Source organism: Opisthocomus hoazin, chromosome 3 (genome assembly GCF_030867145.1).
Source record: "Opisthocomus hoazin isolate bOpiHoa1 chromosome 3, bOpiHoa1.hap1, whole genome shotgun sequence".
In the NCBI taxonomy this organism is placed as follows: domain Eukaryota; kingdom Metazoa; phylum Chordata; class Aves; order Opisthocomiformes; family Opisthocomidae; genus Opisthocomus; species Opisthocomus hoazin.
In genome coordinates, this window is record NC_134416.1 from 50451589 (window position 1) to 50463787 (window position 12199).

Below are 12199 nucleotides of genomic sequence, written 5' to 3' on the forward strand. Positions count from 1 at the left end.
GTCTGGTTTCAGCAAAGTCAACTGAAAAGAAAAGCTCTTGAAAATAACTAGACTCTTATAAGTTTTGTAGAAATTGATGACTGAGTTGAATACAGATGTCAGGATGAACACATTCCTTACTAGACCCCAAAAATTCCATACAGGAGATGTGGGAAAAGGGAGGAGATAAAAAGATGAAAGAGAGGAGGAGGTATGTGCATACTCCTTAGTAACACTCCAAGTTGGAGCTCATACCTTACATACCAAAGTAAATCAACGATAGGACACAAATGGGTAGGAAACCAGGCTTCATTAGTTCTAATGTTGATGGAACTACTTACTGGGATTATTAGAACATTTTAGACTTAGTGCTGTAGCTTTACAAATCTATTATTTTCAATTTCATTGACATCTTTTTTGATTGATTAAAACTTTTATTTCATCATACATGTAAGACAATGGAGAGAGTTCTTGCCTATGGTGGAAGTATGAACTGGTAGGCTGAAAGAGGAAACTCAGATTTGTAAGAACATGTACAGGCAAATGCGGAACATCAGGAGAGAGAGGCAAGTTCTCAGAAAACAGATTTGGGAAGCATTGTTACGTGAGACCATCTTGCACACTAAAATTTTACAGTCATCCTAGAAAAATCTAAATTTAAATTTTAGAATCTAAAAAACTCGTGGGTTGAGGTAAAGACAGGGTAATAGGTATGTGGGAGGGAAACCACAACACCCAAGGGATGTCAAAGCAATCATTCACCACCTCCTACAAGCAGATCAATGCCCAGCCAGTCTCTGAGCAATGGCCACCTAAGAAGTCAAAAAAACCTCACCTCCTTCTTCCCCTACCCCGTTTTTATTGCTCAACATGACATTAAATATCCCTCTGGCCAGTTTGGGTCAGCTGTCCTTGCTGTGTCCCTTCTCAACTTCTTGCCCACCCCCAGCCTACTTACTAGGGGGTGGCTGAGTGGAAAAAAGAAAGTGCAAACACCATTCGGCAATAACCAAAACACTGGTGTGTTACCAAGACTGTTTTAACCACTAATCCAAAACACAGCACCATGTGGGCTGCTATAAAAAAAGTTAACTCCATCTGAGCCAGACCCAGTAAACCTGTCCAGGGGATTCCATACCTTTTCTGAACTTCACTGCTGCTCAGAAATATCCTCAAAGAAAGATTGGACTGGTCATTAACATCTCACTATGCCCACCTGTCTGAAACAGTTTTGTTAACCAATATCTTGCCATTTTCCAGACTGTAGCTCTCTTTATACACGTGCATGGAACTAGAGGAGCATCTGTTGGCTGTTTTTTTCTCACCATCCTGTTCCTCATTACTTCTCACTAGTTTCATCTTACTATTTCTTAGTAAGTGATTTCTTTGTTAATATGTGATTAGCAACATGGACTAAATGGTCAGAAAGGTCAAAGATTTTTATGTTACTATAATGTTCATTTTCTTACTAGATTTGGAGGGGTTTTGGTTGCTAGCCAGCTCCTCTATTTTCGCTTTATGGTAGTCTCTTCCCATCCCCAGACTGCTGAAATCTCTTTTCTGCTTTTCCATCACACAGATCAGAAGAAATTAGGGAAGATGTTTTCTGTTACTAAGGGTCCCATTTCATAGCGAGACTTCTACTTACTACTCATGACCATGATGGGGACACCTTTTAATTGATTTCTGACTTGATCACTACTGAATCTTCTTGACTACATCCATAAGGTGTTATCTGATCCCCTGTTTACTGTGTTTGTCTTCTCAAATTACCTTATTACATGAACCAGGCAGTTGATTTACAAGTTTTCTTAATCCAGCGTATAGACATTTTCCTGTCAATAAATGTAAAATCCTTACCTCTTCTCACAGAGATCTAAAACTTTCAAAAAGTTCTCGATATGAGACAGAGAGAGACTTCTGCCTGCTACATTTTGTAAAATGGATGTCATATTCTCTCAGTATCTTCTGTGAGACCATTGAAGCAGGCCTGCTTTTTATAATCAGAAGTGTACTTCAGATTGTATTGATGGCATTGATGAGGACATCTTCACACACACTGATACTGAGTGCTGTGCAGAGGCATCCAGAAATAGCGTTGCCTTTGGCAAAATGATTCTGAAGTAATTTTTTCCCAAAGTATTCCAAGACCTATCTCCAGGTAACTTGTGATTGAACTTTGAAGGATCTCAAATACAAAGTTTATGCAAACAAGTATTTGTGTGTGGAGAATGTTCCGATTACTGGAATGTGTTGGGATTTGTTGTCCATATGAACATTCACGCCCCATCTGTGTTGCCTTTCCTTCATAGTATGTTAAACGTCTTGGATGAAAGAAGCTGCGGAAAAACGGTGCATTTGACCTCATATGTAGTGTCTGAGTATATCTTACAAGTACTAGTAGATCAAAAAATACCAGATCCATGTGCTGTGCACAGTTACCAAATATATGAAGGCTTAAGGAAAGAAAAATCAGGAACTTACCATGCTTCTCAAATGGGAACAGAGCTTCTGAATAAGCTGCAGAAGCTGTGATAAAATTTTCAACATCTGCACATGGACTTGAGTAGGGAACTCATGCACCAAAGAACCATAGTTCTTCTTTCAGCTGTAGTCCACTTGCTTTTCTGCTTAGAATATTTATGTTCCTCTTGCATCGTGCTTAAAGTGTTTTGACCTCCAGAGTCATGGGTAGCCTTGTATACACAAAACGGTTTTGCTCCACATGAAAGGTACAGGAAACTGGAGTGGAACAGTCATTGTTTGGTTCCTTTAATTTCTTTCCAGATACAGCACAGATCTGCAGATCTGCTTTGCACTGTTCAGGTGAATTGCTCTTTTGTCTTTGGTATTTCGATATTTAAGTCTTTTTATAAGCATAGATGTTTTGGAAGGAATTTGTGAGGCCATTTAGTCACTACCTTCCAAAAAAGATGGTTTAGCTATACTTATACCCATTTTAACAAACAATCAGATGAATATTTTTTTAGGGTTTCCAGTGTTGGCTGTTTCAAAACTTCCCTAGGGAAAGTGATTAGTTAATTTCCCAGTGACCTTTTGTCAGTATTTTAGAGTTTGTGTTACTTTCTTCAGGTAATTTGTTTCTGACCCCATCCCTACACAACCTTGATCATTATCATCTGGGTAAGACTTGGGCCATTCACATGTGTACTCTCGGCTAGTTTTCCTGACATCCTTGTAGTAGATCCAGTGTTTTAATTCACAGGGAACAACATGTTTTAGATCTATGCAAGATTCTTTTGTCTCAGCAGCTTAGCAAAAAGGCTAGGAATCCTTTGTATCCTGTCTAAACTGGCTATGCAGCACTTTGCACCCTGGGGAAGCCCCAGGTGATTTTATTACTGCATAGATTACAGGGAAGCACCAGTGGTGTAGTGGTATCATGCAAGATTCCCATTCTTGCGACCTGGGTTCGATTCCCGGCTGGTGCAGCACAGTCTTATTTGTGCAGCAGCTGTAGTCCTACAAGTTCTAAAGTAATCAGATCATTCTGAGCTGCTCAGTTTTTTGGTAGGGCTATTACACCTCCTGCAATATCTTTCAAAAATGGTTGTATGTGAATTTATGTAAATCAGTCAGTCATAGCTCCAAACGCAGGGTTTTACAGGTGTGTGACATTGCAGAAGCCTCTAGGTTGTATTTTGTGTTTGGGAAAGATCATAGAATAGTTTGGGTTGGAAGGGACCTTTAAAACTCATCTAGTTCAACCCCCCTGCAATGAGCAGGGACATTTTCAACTAGATTGGGTTGCATTTTATATTTTCATATTGCGGTTTAGGTTCTATTAGGACTGAGTTCCTGTCTCCATCAGATTGGTCAGCTGCTTGGGAATCACAGTAACTGGGGTCTAGCTATGGACAATCTCTTGATAGAAAAAGGGCAATTGTAATGCATTGTTGTAGTTTAACCCAGCAGCTGCTATGTGTTAGGTATAGTTTGTCAAGATGCGTACAGGCAGTGTAATCTGTTCTCTTGCTTTGTGTTTCTATGTTACTTGAATTTTGGGAAGGGAAATTAAGTTGCTTTGGGCTTGCACTGTCTTACAGTTTTTTCAAGCACTGTGTAGAAAATACTGCTGTCTGTAGACTGTGTATTTAGGAACAAGCAGTTCACATGCACTGAGAGAGGAATGCACATAGTGTGTATGTGTGTTTGTATGGAATAATCCATGAACATTAGCCCTTGTGCAGGTACAAATCTTTGGGTTTTGTAAGGTAAATTATATTTCCTTTCTTTAAGCAAATCGTACCCTGTAGTAAAGGATCTGATCTTTGAGAGAAATATTCTGGCCACTATTTCAGCTAAGGAAATGTGTGATCAGTACCAATCTGTTGTGGGTTTACAGATGAAGTACTTGAAACAATGCTGTATATCCTGTGAAGAACCTTGCAATAGCATTTAGGTTTATCGTTCTCATTCAGCAGATACTCAGAGGTAGTAACAGTTTATTTTTCAGGGATCCCATTCTTCTACAAAGAAACATTCCATTGAAGAATATTTAAGTCCCAATGATACAGAAGTTGTATTCTGTCAGTCAAAGCAATATCAATGTTTACCTGTAGGGTTTTTTTTTATTTAGTTTGTTTGGCTTTTGCTGTGTAATCCAGCAGTCTAATCAAATGGTATTTTAAGTTCACTTCTGCTAAACAGTTCCCTTCTACTGAAAGTTTGTTTCTGTGCAAATAAATGAAATTGTTTTGTGTGACCTAAGAATGGTGCGAATAGCAACATACTTAGGAATTTGAATTAATCAGCTGTATTATTAACCTGTACCACTGCACCGGTGTGAAGTACCCTAGACATGGTCATTTATTATAAGATAGATGAACTGAGACTCTGTGACCAGTTGTAACACTTTCAGATAAAAGGGCTGTTCTTGGCACTTTCTTCTCATCCAAAATTGATAGTTTTGTATTGTATTTGGGAAGAAGGGCCCAAGAAAGCTATTTAATATTCAAGGATCACCTCCTTCAAGCTCAAGAGCAGTCCACTCCAATGAATAGGAAGTCAGGTAAAAATGCCAGGAGGCTTGCATGGATGAACAGGGAGCTCCCAGCAAAACTCAGACACGGAAAGGAAGCCAACAGAAAGTGGAAGCAGGAACAGGTAACCTGGGAGGAATACAGAGACACTGAGCGTGCAGAGATGCAGTTAGGAAAGCCAAAGCACTGGAAGTGAATCTGGCAAGAGATATCAAAGGCAACAAGAAGGGTTTCTATAAGTGCATATAATCATAAAAGGAAGACTATGGAAAATGTGAGCCCATTGCTGAATGAGGTAGGGAACCTGACGACACAGGGCATGGAAAAGGCTGAAGTAATGAATGCCACCTTTGCTTCAGTCTTTACTAGCAAGAGCCAGCCTTCAGGAATCCCAGGTCCCAAAGATCAGAGGGAAAGGTTGGAGCAAGGAAGACATATCCTTGGTGGAAGAGGATCAGGTCAGGGAATACTTCAGCAAACTGGATGTACAGAAGTCCAATGGCCCCGATGGGATGCACCCACGAGTGCTGAGGGAGTTTGCTGATGTCATTGTGAAGCCACTCTCAATAATCTTTGAGCAACTGAGAGAAGTGCCTGAGGACTGGAGGAAAGCAGATGTCATTCCTGTGTTTCGAGAAAGTCAAGAAGGAGGACCCAGGGAACTACAGGCAAGTCAGCCTCACCTCAGTCCCTGGGAAGGTGATGGAGCAGTTAATTCTGGAAACCATTTTCCAGACACATTTCACAAGGATACAAAAGTCATCAGGAGTAGTCAGCATGGATTTACCAAAGGCATGTCGTGCTTGACCAGGTTGATAAACTTCTATGGTAAAATGACTGGCCTGGTAGATGAGGGGAGAGCAGTGGACAGTGTCTACTTGGACTTCAGTAAGGCTTCCAACACTGTCTCCCATTAAGATACTCATAGATCAAGCTGTTGATGTACGGGCTGGATGAGCAGACTGAGGTGGATTGAAAACCGGCTGAATTGCCAAGCCCAGAGGGTGGTGATCAGCAGTGCAAAGCCAAATTGGAGGCCAGTAACTAGCGGTGTACCCCAGTAGCTAGTTGTGTACCCCAGGGATCAATATTGGGTACAGTCCTGTTTTTCTTCATTATGATCTGGATGATGGGGCAGAGTGTACCCTCAGAAAGTTTGCTGATGACACCAAACTGCGGGGAATAGCTGATACACTGGAGGGCCATGCTGCTGGAGAATTAGGCCAACAGGAACTTCATGAAGTTCAACAAGGAGGAGTGCAAAGTCCTGCACCTGGGGAAGAAGAACACCAGGCACCAATATATGCTGGGGGCCACTCAGATGGAAAACGGCTTGGCGGAAAAGGCCCTGGAGGTCCTGATGGACACCAAATTGAACAGGAGCCAGCAATATGCCTTTGCCACAAAGAAGGCCAATGGCATCCTGGACTGCGTTAGGAGGAGTGCTGCCAGCTGGTTGAGGGAGGTGATCCTTCGCCTCTGCTCAGCACTGGTTAGGCCACACCTGGAGCACTGTTTCCAGTTCTGGGCTCCTCAGTACAAGAGAGACGTGGATGTGCTGGAGAGAGTCCAACAAAGGGCCATGAAGATGATGAAGCAACTGGAGCATCTGTCCTATGAGGAAAGGCTGAGAGAGCTGGGACTGTTCAGCCTGGAGGAGAGAAGTCCCAGGGGGGATCTTAATAATGTATATAAATTCCTGAAGTGAAGATGCAAAGAGGATGGAGCCAGGTTCTTTTCAGTGGTGCCCAGTGGCAGGACCATAGGCAATTGGCAAAAATCAAAACACAGAAGGTTCTTTGTGAGTGTCAGGAAACATTTTTTCACTGTGAGGGTAACTGACCACTGGCACAGGCGCCGACGAAGGCTGTGGGTTCTCCATCCTTGGAGATATTCAAAGGCCATCTGGACATGATCCTGGGAAACTGTTTCTAGGTGGCCTTGGTTGAGCAGGGTAGTTGGACCACATGACCTCCAGAAAGTTCCTTCCATTGTCAGCCACTCTGTGATTCTATGATACAGGTTAACAGTACAGATTATAGCAAAACAAAAAAATGGATACTTGTAGTCTTTTGATATCAATGAACTATCAGGGCTTATACACATGAATAAAGAGACTTTAAATTTTGAGGAAGAGCCTGGTGTATTCGGCATCAAATAGCAGGATGATAAAGTACAGCTTTTGATTTTTTAAATGTTTTAGCTTTACTTATTTAATAATGGGGTTTACTTTTATTTCAATTAATATACTTTATAAAACAAAATGTAAGATAGGCTATTTTATTTCAACAGTTCAAGAATAAAGAAGGCATATGAGTCAGAGGTTGAAACTATCTGTAAAAGCATGCTTAAGACTGAACAGCAAATAGGAAGACTAAATGAAGATCTCTGCAATACTGAATTGTCGTGCAGTGAAAAAAAAAGAAAGTGTGAGGACTTAAAAAAAAACAAACTGCAGAAGAAATGTCTTACAAGGTAAATTTTTTAATTAATTTTATTTTTAGGATGGAAGAATCAAAAATAATTGTCTTTATGTCAAAGAATTGTTTTATAAGCAACCTAATATTAAAAAATAATAATTTAAAACTTATGATAGTAACTGTGTATTTTAAAACACTTGAAAAATAGCAAATAACAGTAGTCTGTGGAAGAGAAAATAAATTGGTTACTAAATGGCCACAGGTAATGGCAGGCTAAAAAATGAAGTTACACGTTAATATTCTCCACCATACAAAGATTTTGTTATTCCTAGGTGATATGAAATTAAGACTAACAAATAACAATCTCATTCTTTAAGTAACTAAGTGATGAGAAGAATTCATAACTCGGTATAATTTTATTTGATGTTAAATGTAACCATTGCAAATGAAATACTACATTAGAATAATTATTTAATTATCATGTGGATATCATTAGTTATCTAGAATTGAAATCTTAATTCTCCCTTCCGTAGAAGTCTTGCCGTGACTATGAAGGCTTACAAGACTTGCAAGACTTTTCACTTTACATAGTTCGTAATGAATAATATTGTACATATACATATGTCTTTTAGGATCAGTGCTGTTGCAGGGTGTAAGATTCAGCATTCAGAAATGTAGAAAGAAAATAATACGGGGAATTTTTAAGGGTCTTTTTATACCAGAGTGATGTAAGTGGTGTTTTGCATATTATTCACTAGAGATTTTCTGCTGTGTGTAAAGTGTGGATTGCCTGGAAGGATGGAAGGAAAGGTTTTCACAGTTTTATGTTCTGTAATAGTTTTAGGATTTCCGAACTCGTAATCAGTAAAATTAAGAACATTAATAACATTTTCCTGGTTATAATATGCATTGGTATAGTAGGCACTCCGCATGCTTCCTGCCTTCCTGTTCACCTACTTGCTCGCCAAAGGCAAAGGTATGTCCAAATACCAGACTCTGCTTCTGAAAACAGGAATTGTTGGATGTGATTTAAAACAGAGCCAATTAAAAAGCTTGTAGAGCCAAGATGAAAAATCGTAAAACGTGAGCTAGGAAACTTTAGAACTGTTTTCATAATGAATAGGAGTGAGTCAGTTTTGTGTTTGTTAAGGCCTTTCATAGTGCCAGCTTGACTTCTCTTGAATCAAATTTATATTCCTGGCAATACCTGAAATTGCACCGTGTAGTTTTGTCCTGTAAATTGTCTTTTTATTATACTGGCTTGTAGGCATATGTTTTAATCCTAAGGTTGTATGATTTTTCTGTCTTGTTTGTATATAAATTTACCAAGCACTATTTTCTGTCTTTAAATGCATTATATACTAATGTGAGGACTTTTATGCTAAACTCATGGGAAATTAGTTAAGGAGGCATTCATATAATACTTTATTAAATACCATTTAGAAGTCCAAGTACACTGTATCACGCAGATATCTCTTCTCCACATACTTCTGAAATCATTCAGAAAGCTGGTGAATTTTGAGGCACTGCTTCCCAATCATGCTGATTCCTCTCCTATGCATCAAATTTTCCAAGTGTCAGCTAATTATTTTTTTGTAATAATTCATATTACAAGTTTGTTTCTTAGGGCTTTTTTTTCCCCTATCATATTCTGTTTTCTGAGTGCTTCATGATAAGTCTGTCACTTTTAAGTGCGTCTGATCATGTGTTGGCTTTTTGTTGTCTTTAACAGGCTTCCTGTCAGATGTGTTTGGAAAAGGACTTGTTTTATGTCCCTTGCAGGTTTTTCCAAAAACTTTTATTTAGCTTGCCTGATGGTATTTTTAGATTTTAAATCGACAAAGTTCAGGATCTTTCCTGTTTTCCTTTTTTTAGACACAATTTCAATTTTTTGTCTTGCTGCTAATAGCTTCTCTTCTGTTCAGTGGCATTGATTTTCTTTTTGGTATTTTCAAAGTGTCTGTCATATCTTCGCTTGCATGTGCTTTGAGCCTCCAGTACGATATCTGTAAGTAATCTCCAACTGGCTTGCAAGCATTTACTTACTTTTTTAGCTGTTCCACATAAAGTTTTTAATAAGCTCCACGAATTTTTAAAAAAATTCATTTTTTTTAAATTTGACTACAGTGTTACTTTTTGGATGTTTTGTTCCTTAAGCTCTCTTCTCAAGTCATAGTTAGTGTGAACATCCTGGGCATGTAGTCGGTCAGAAATGTATCTCAAAACTATACAATGGTCAGAGATGGAATTTCATTCTGTAGGTATTCTGGTTTACGTGTTGGGACAACTTAACTTCTGCATGAAGCCATTACTAAATAGTGTTCCTGCCAGCAGTTAAGGTTGCTTTCCAGCACCACTGAAGTTGCTTCAGTGCCCTTGTTAATTAATATCTCCATTCCACCTCTTGCATAATGACCATTCAGTCAACAGCTTGAAGTTAGCACTGCTGTATTCAGTCTTAATTACCATGAATTAGCAAAAACATTGTGCTTATAATAATTTAAAGCATACATACACACATGAAGACACACAGAGAAGGTGACCAGTTGCAAGAGCTAATTGCAAGGTAAAAGTTAGTGTGAATGGAGTGCACAGAAGCTAAGATACCTCACTCCCTAAGCAACAGCTGAATAGTGGTGAATTTTGTCAAGGATCATATAAATGAAGGTGCAATTTATAGTTGACTACCTGGTCTCTGCTGGTATTCTGTGAGAGCAATTACCCCCTGGTGAGTCTGAAAAAAGTATCTATCTGTAACCACCAGTTAAACTCTATCCTTGGGCTACTGAATAGAGTGAAAAATACATTCATGCAATCACCAAGTGTTATCCTTAGTCATTCAAAATGTTGCTGCATTTCAGAAAGTAGTCCAGATGCCACAGTTCATCTAATAGGCTCAGGAGTTTGATTCAGATGATAGATACACTAAATGTGTATGTGGGCAAAGAGGTGTAAGGGGGAGGGCAGTGGCATGGGCACGAGTTGTTGCTTGGAGTTATCCTTGGAGCAAATGTATAAACTTTCATCTGGAAGAAGAGGCTTTTACTCATTGATTACAGGATGTGTGTTTTCCACATAAACGCTGATCTCTGTCACTTCTGTTTCCTTGAAGTTCCTAATAAACTTTGGGATTTGAGAATATATGGGGATGTTTGGCACCTGTTTTTGTGTTTTCTTATCTATGTAGCATCTGGGAGATGTTTATAACCTCCTTACATGGGAACCTCCCTCTCCAAGTGCTGATGGCATATCCATTTCCAAAGTGCAGACAATGAATGTGAATAAAACCTCTTGAATAAATACATTTCAATAATAGGATTGATTGAGTCCATTTCTTACTTTGCTGTTGGCCATGCTGTGTCTAGTTTTGCTTAAACTAAAAGTTTTCCACTCCCTAAATATACCTGAAAGGAAACAAAAAGCCTTAATTAGGGTTTGACTTATATTGTAATCAGGTATACTTATGATGGTCTGCTAATCTGATATACATTAAATGAGAGGTTTCCAAGGCAGAAACTATAATAATGTGCTGTATAACTGTTATCCTAGAAGTGATATGAGTAGGATAGTGATGTAAGAAAGGGCTAAAACATATTCAGTTTTTACTACAAATTAAAAAAAAAGTATCATTATATAAAATATAGAAGATGGAGATTTTGAAATTTTGAACATTTCATGTTCAGTATCCATTTAGGTAAGCCAGCTCGCTTCTTCGTGTATTTAATTATTTTAAGCTACCGAAAATAACTTACATTAAATCTAGAAAATATTGTTACTTTTCTCATAGTATAGTCTACATTTATTTACCTCTTGTGCCTGAGACTTGGAATTTCCTTTTTAACATAGTTTTATCATACTTGAGAAAAGAATTTAAAGTTATGCTCGTCTTTACTGTGATGTTAGTGTTAAATTTTCATTGCTGTTGTCCATACACTTGTTTTCTTATGCATTGTGTGTGGCTTTTTTTTTTTTCCGAAGAATTCGGAGTGGAATCTTGAAAAACAAATTCAAGATCAAAAAGGAGTTTGGAAGATGATTCAGGTAAACATGACAGTAACCATTTTACTTAAAATCTAAATTATTTTTCTACCTTCTTTTTGCTTCCTGACATGAATTAACTTCGAGTACCTTGTGAACAACTCACATAGAAGGCTAGTGGGTTTTGCTAGGTAACGATGGCTGCTGTTTAACAGCTAGGAAGATTGAAATACTTGTGAAAACATGAAACATTTTATTTGTATCCCAGTTATTCACAATAATTTCCAGTTTGCTTTAAAAGATAAAAAACCTTTAGTAATAATCCCTATATGCAGTGACATTATCATTTGAATTTGTATATTTTTCTTCAGTTTCTGTAGAAAATGCATTCAGACCCTTACCATACCTTATATTGACACATGCATATGTAAAATAGGGAGGCCCTAATACCATTTATTTTCTCCTGATGTGAATTACTAAATTCACACAACACGCTTTGGTGTTCCTTTTTCAATTGTCAAATGTATCTCTTTTCTTCTGGACTTCAGTTATGCTTTTCAACCATCCTCAGGCAAGCGTTGATAAATCTTCAGCTTTTCTGGCTGAAATCTCAGGTTTGGCACCACCAAAAGTGGTATTCCATCTATATCCATCCTTTGGCAGATGGATTCTGTCAGCTGTCTTCTGCAACAGCATGGAAAATGGTCATATTCAAACTGTTGTAATAACTACCAGGTCTTAAAGCCTCAAGCAAGACACTGAGTGGAAGCTCCAGGACTATTTTCTGAAGAAGTCCTTTATCAGTGTCACCAGCAATAG

General features: G+C 38.5%; 1 protein-coding gene and 1 non-coding gene across 2 annotated transcripts in view; both read left to right on the forward strand.

Annotated features, from left to right (window-relative positions):
- Window positions 1-12199, forward strand: part of CCDC178 (coiled-coil domain containing 178) — a 186907-nt gene that overhangs the window by 31250 nt on the left and 143458 nt on the right. Inside the window, 3 exon segments of the mRNA XM_075415276.1 lie at window positions 7275-7429; window positions 7432-7457; window positions 11381-11443. Of these exon segments, the coding sequence (XP_075271391.1) occupies window positions 7275-7429; window positions 7432-7457; window positions 11381-11443 (244 nt within the window).
- TRNAG-CCC (transfer RNA glycine (anticodon CCC)) lies at window positions 3361-3431 on the forward strand. The gene has a single exon. It is a non-coding gene; the product is annotated as a tRNA-Gly (tRNA).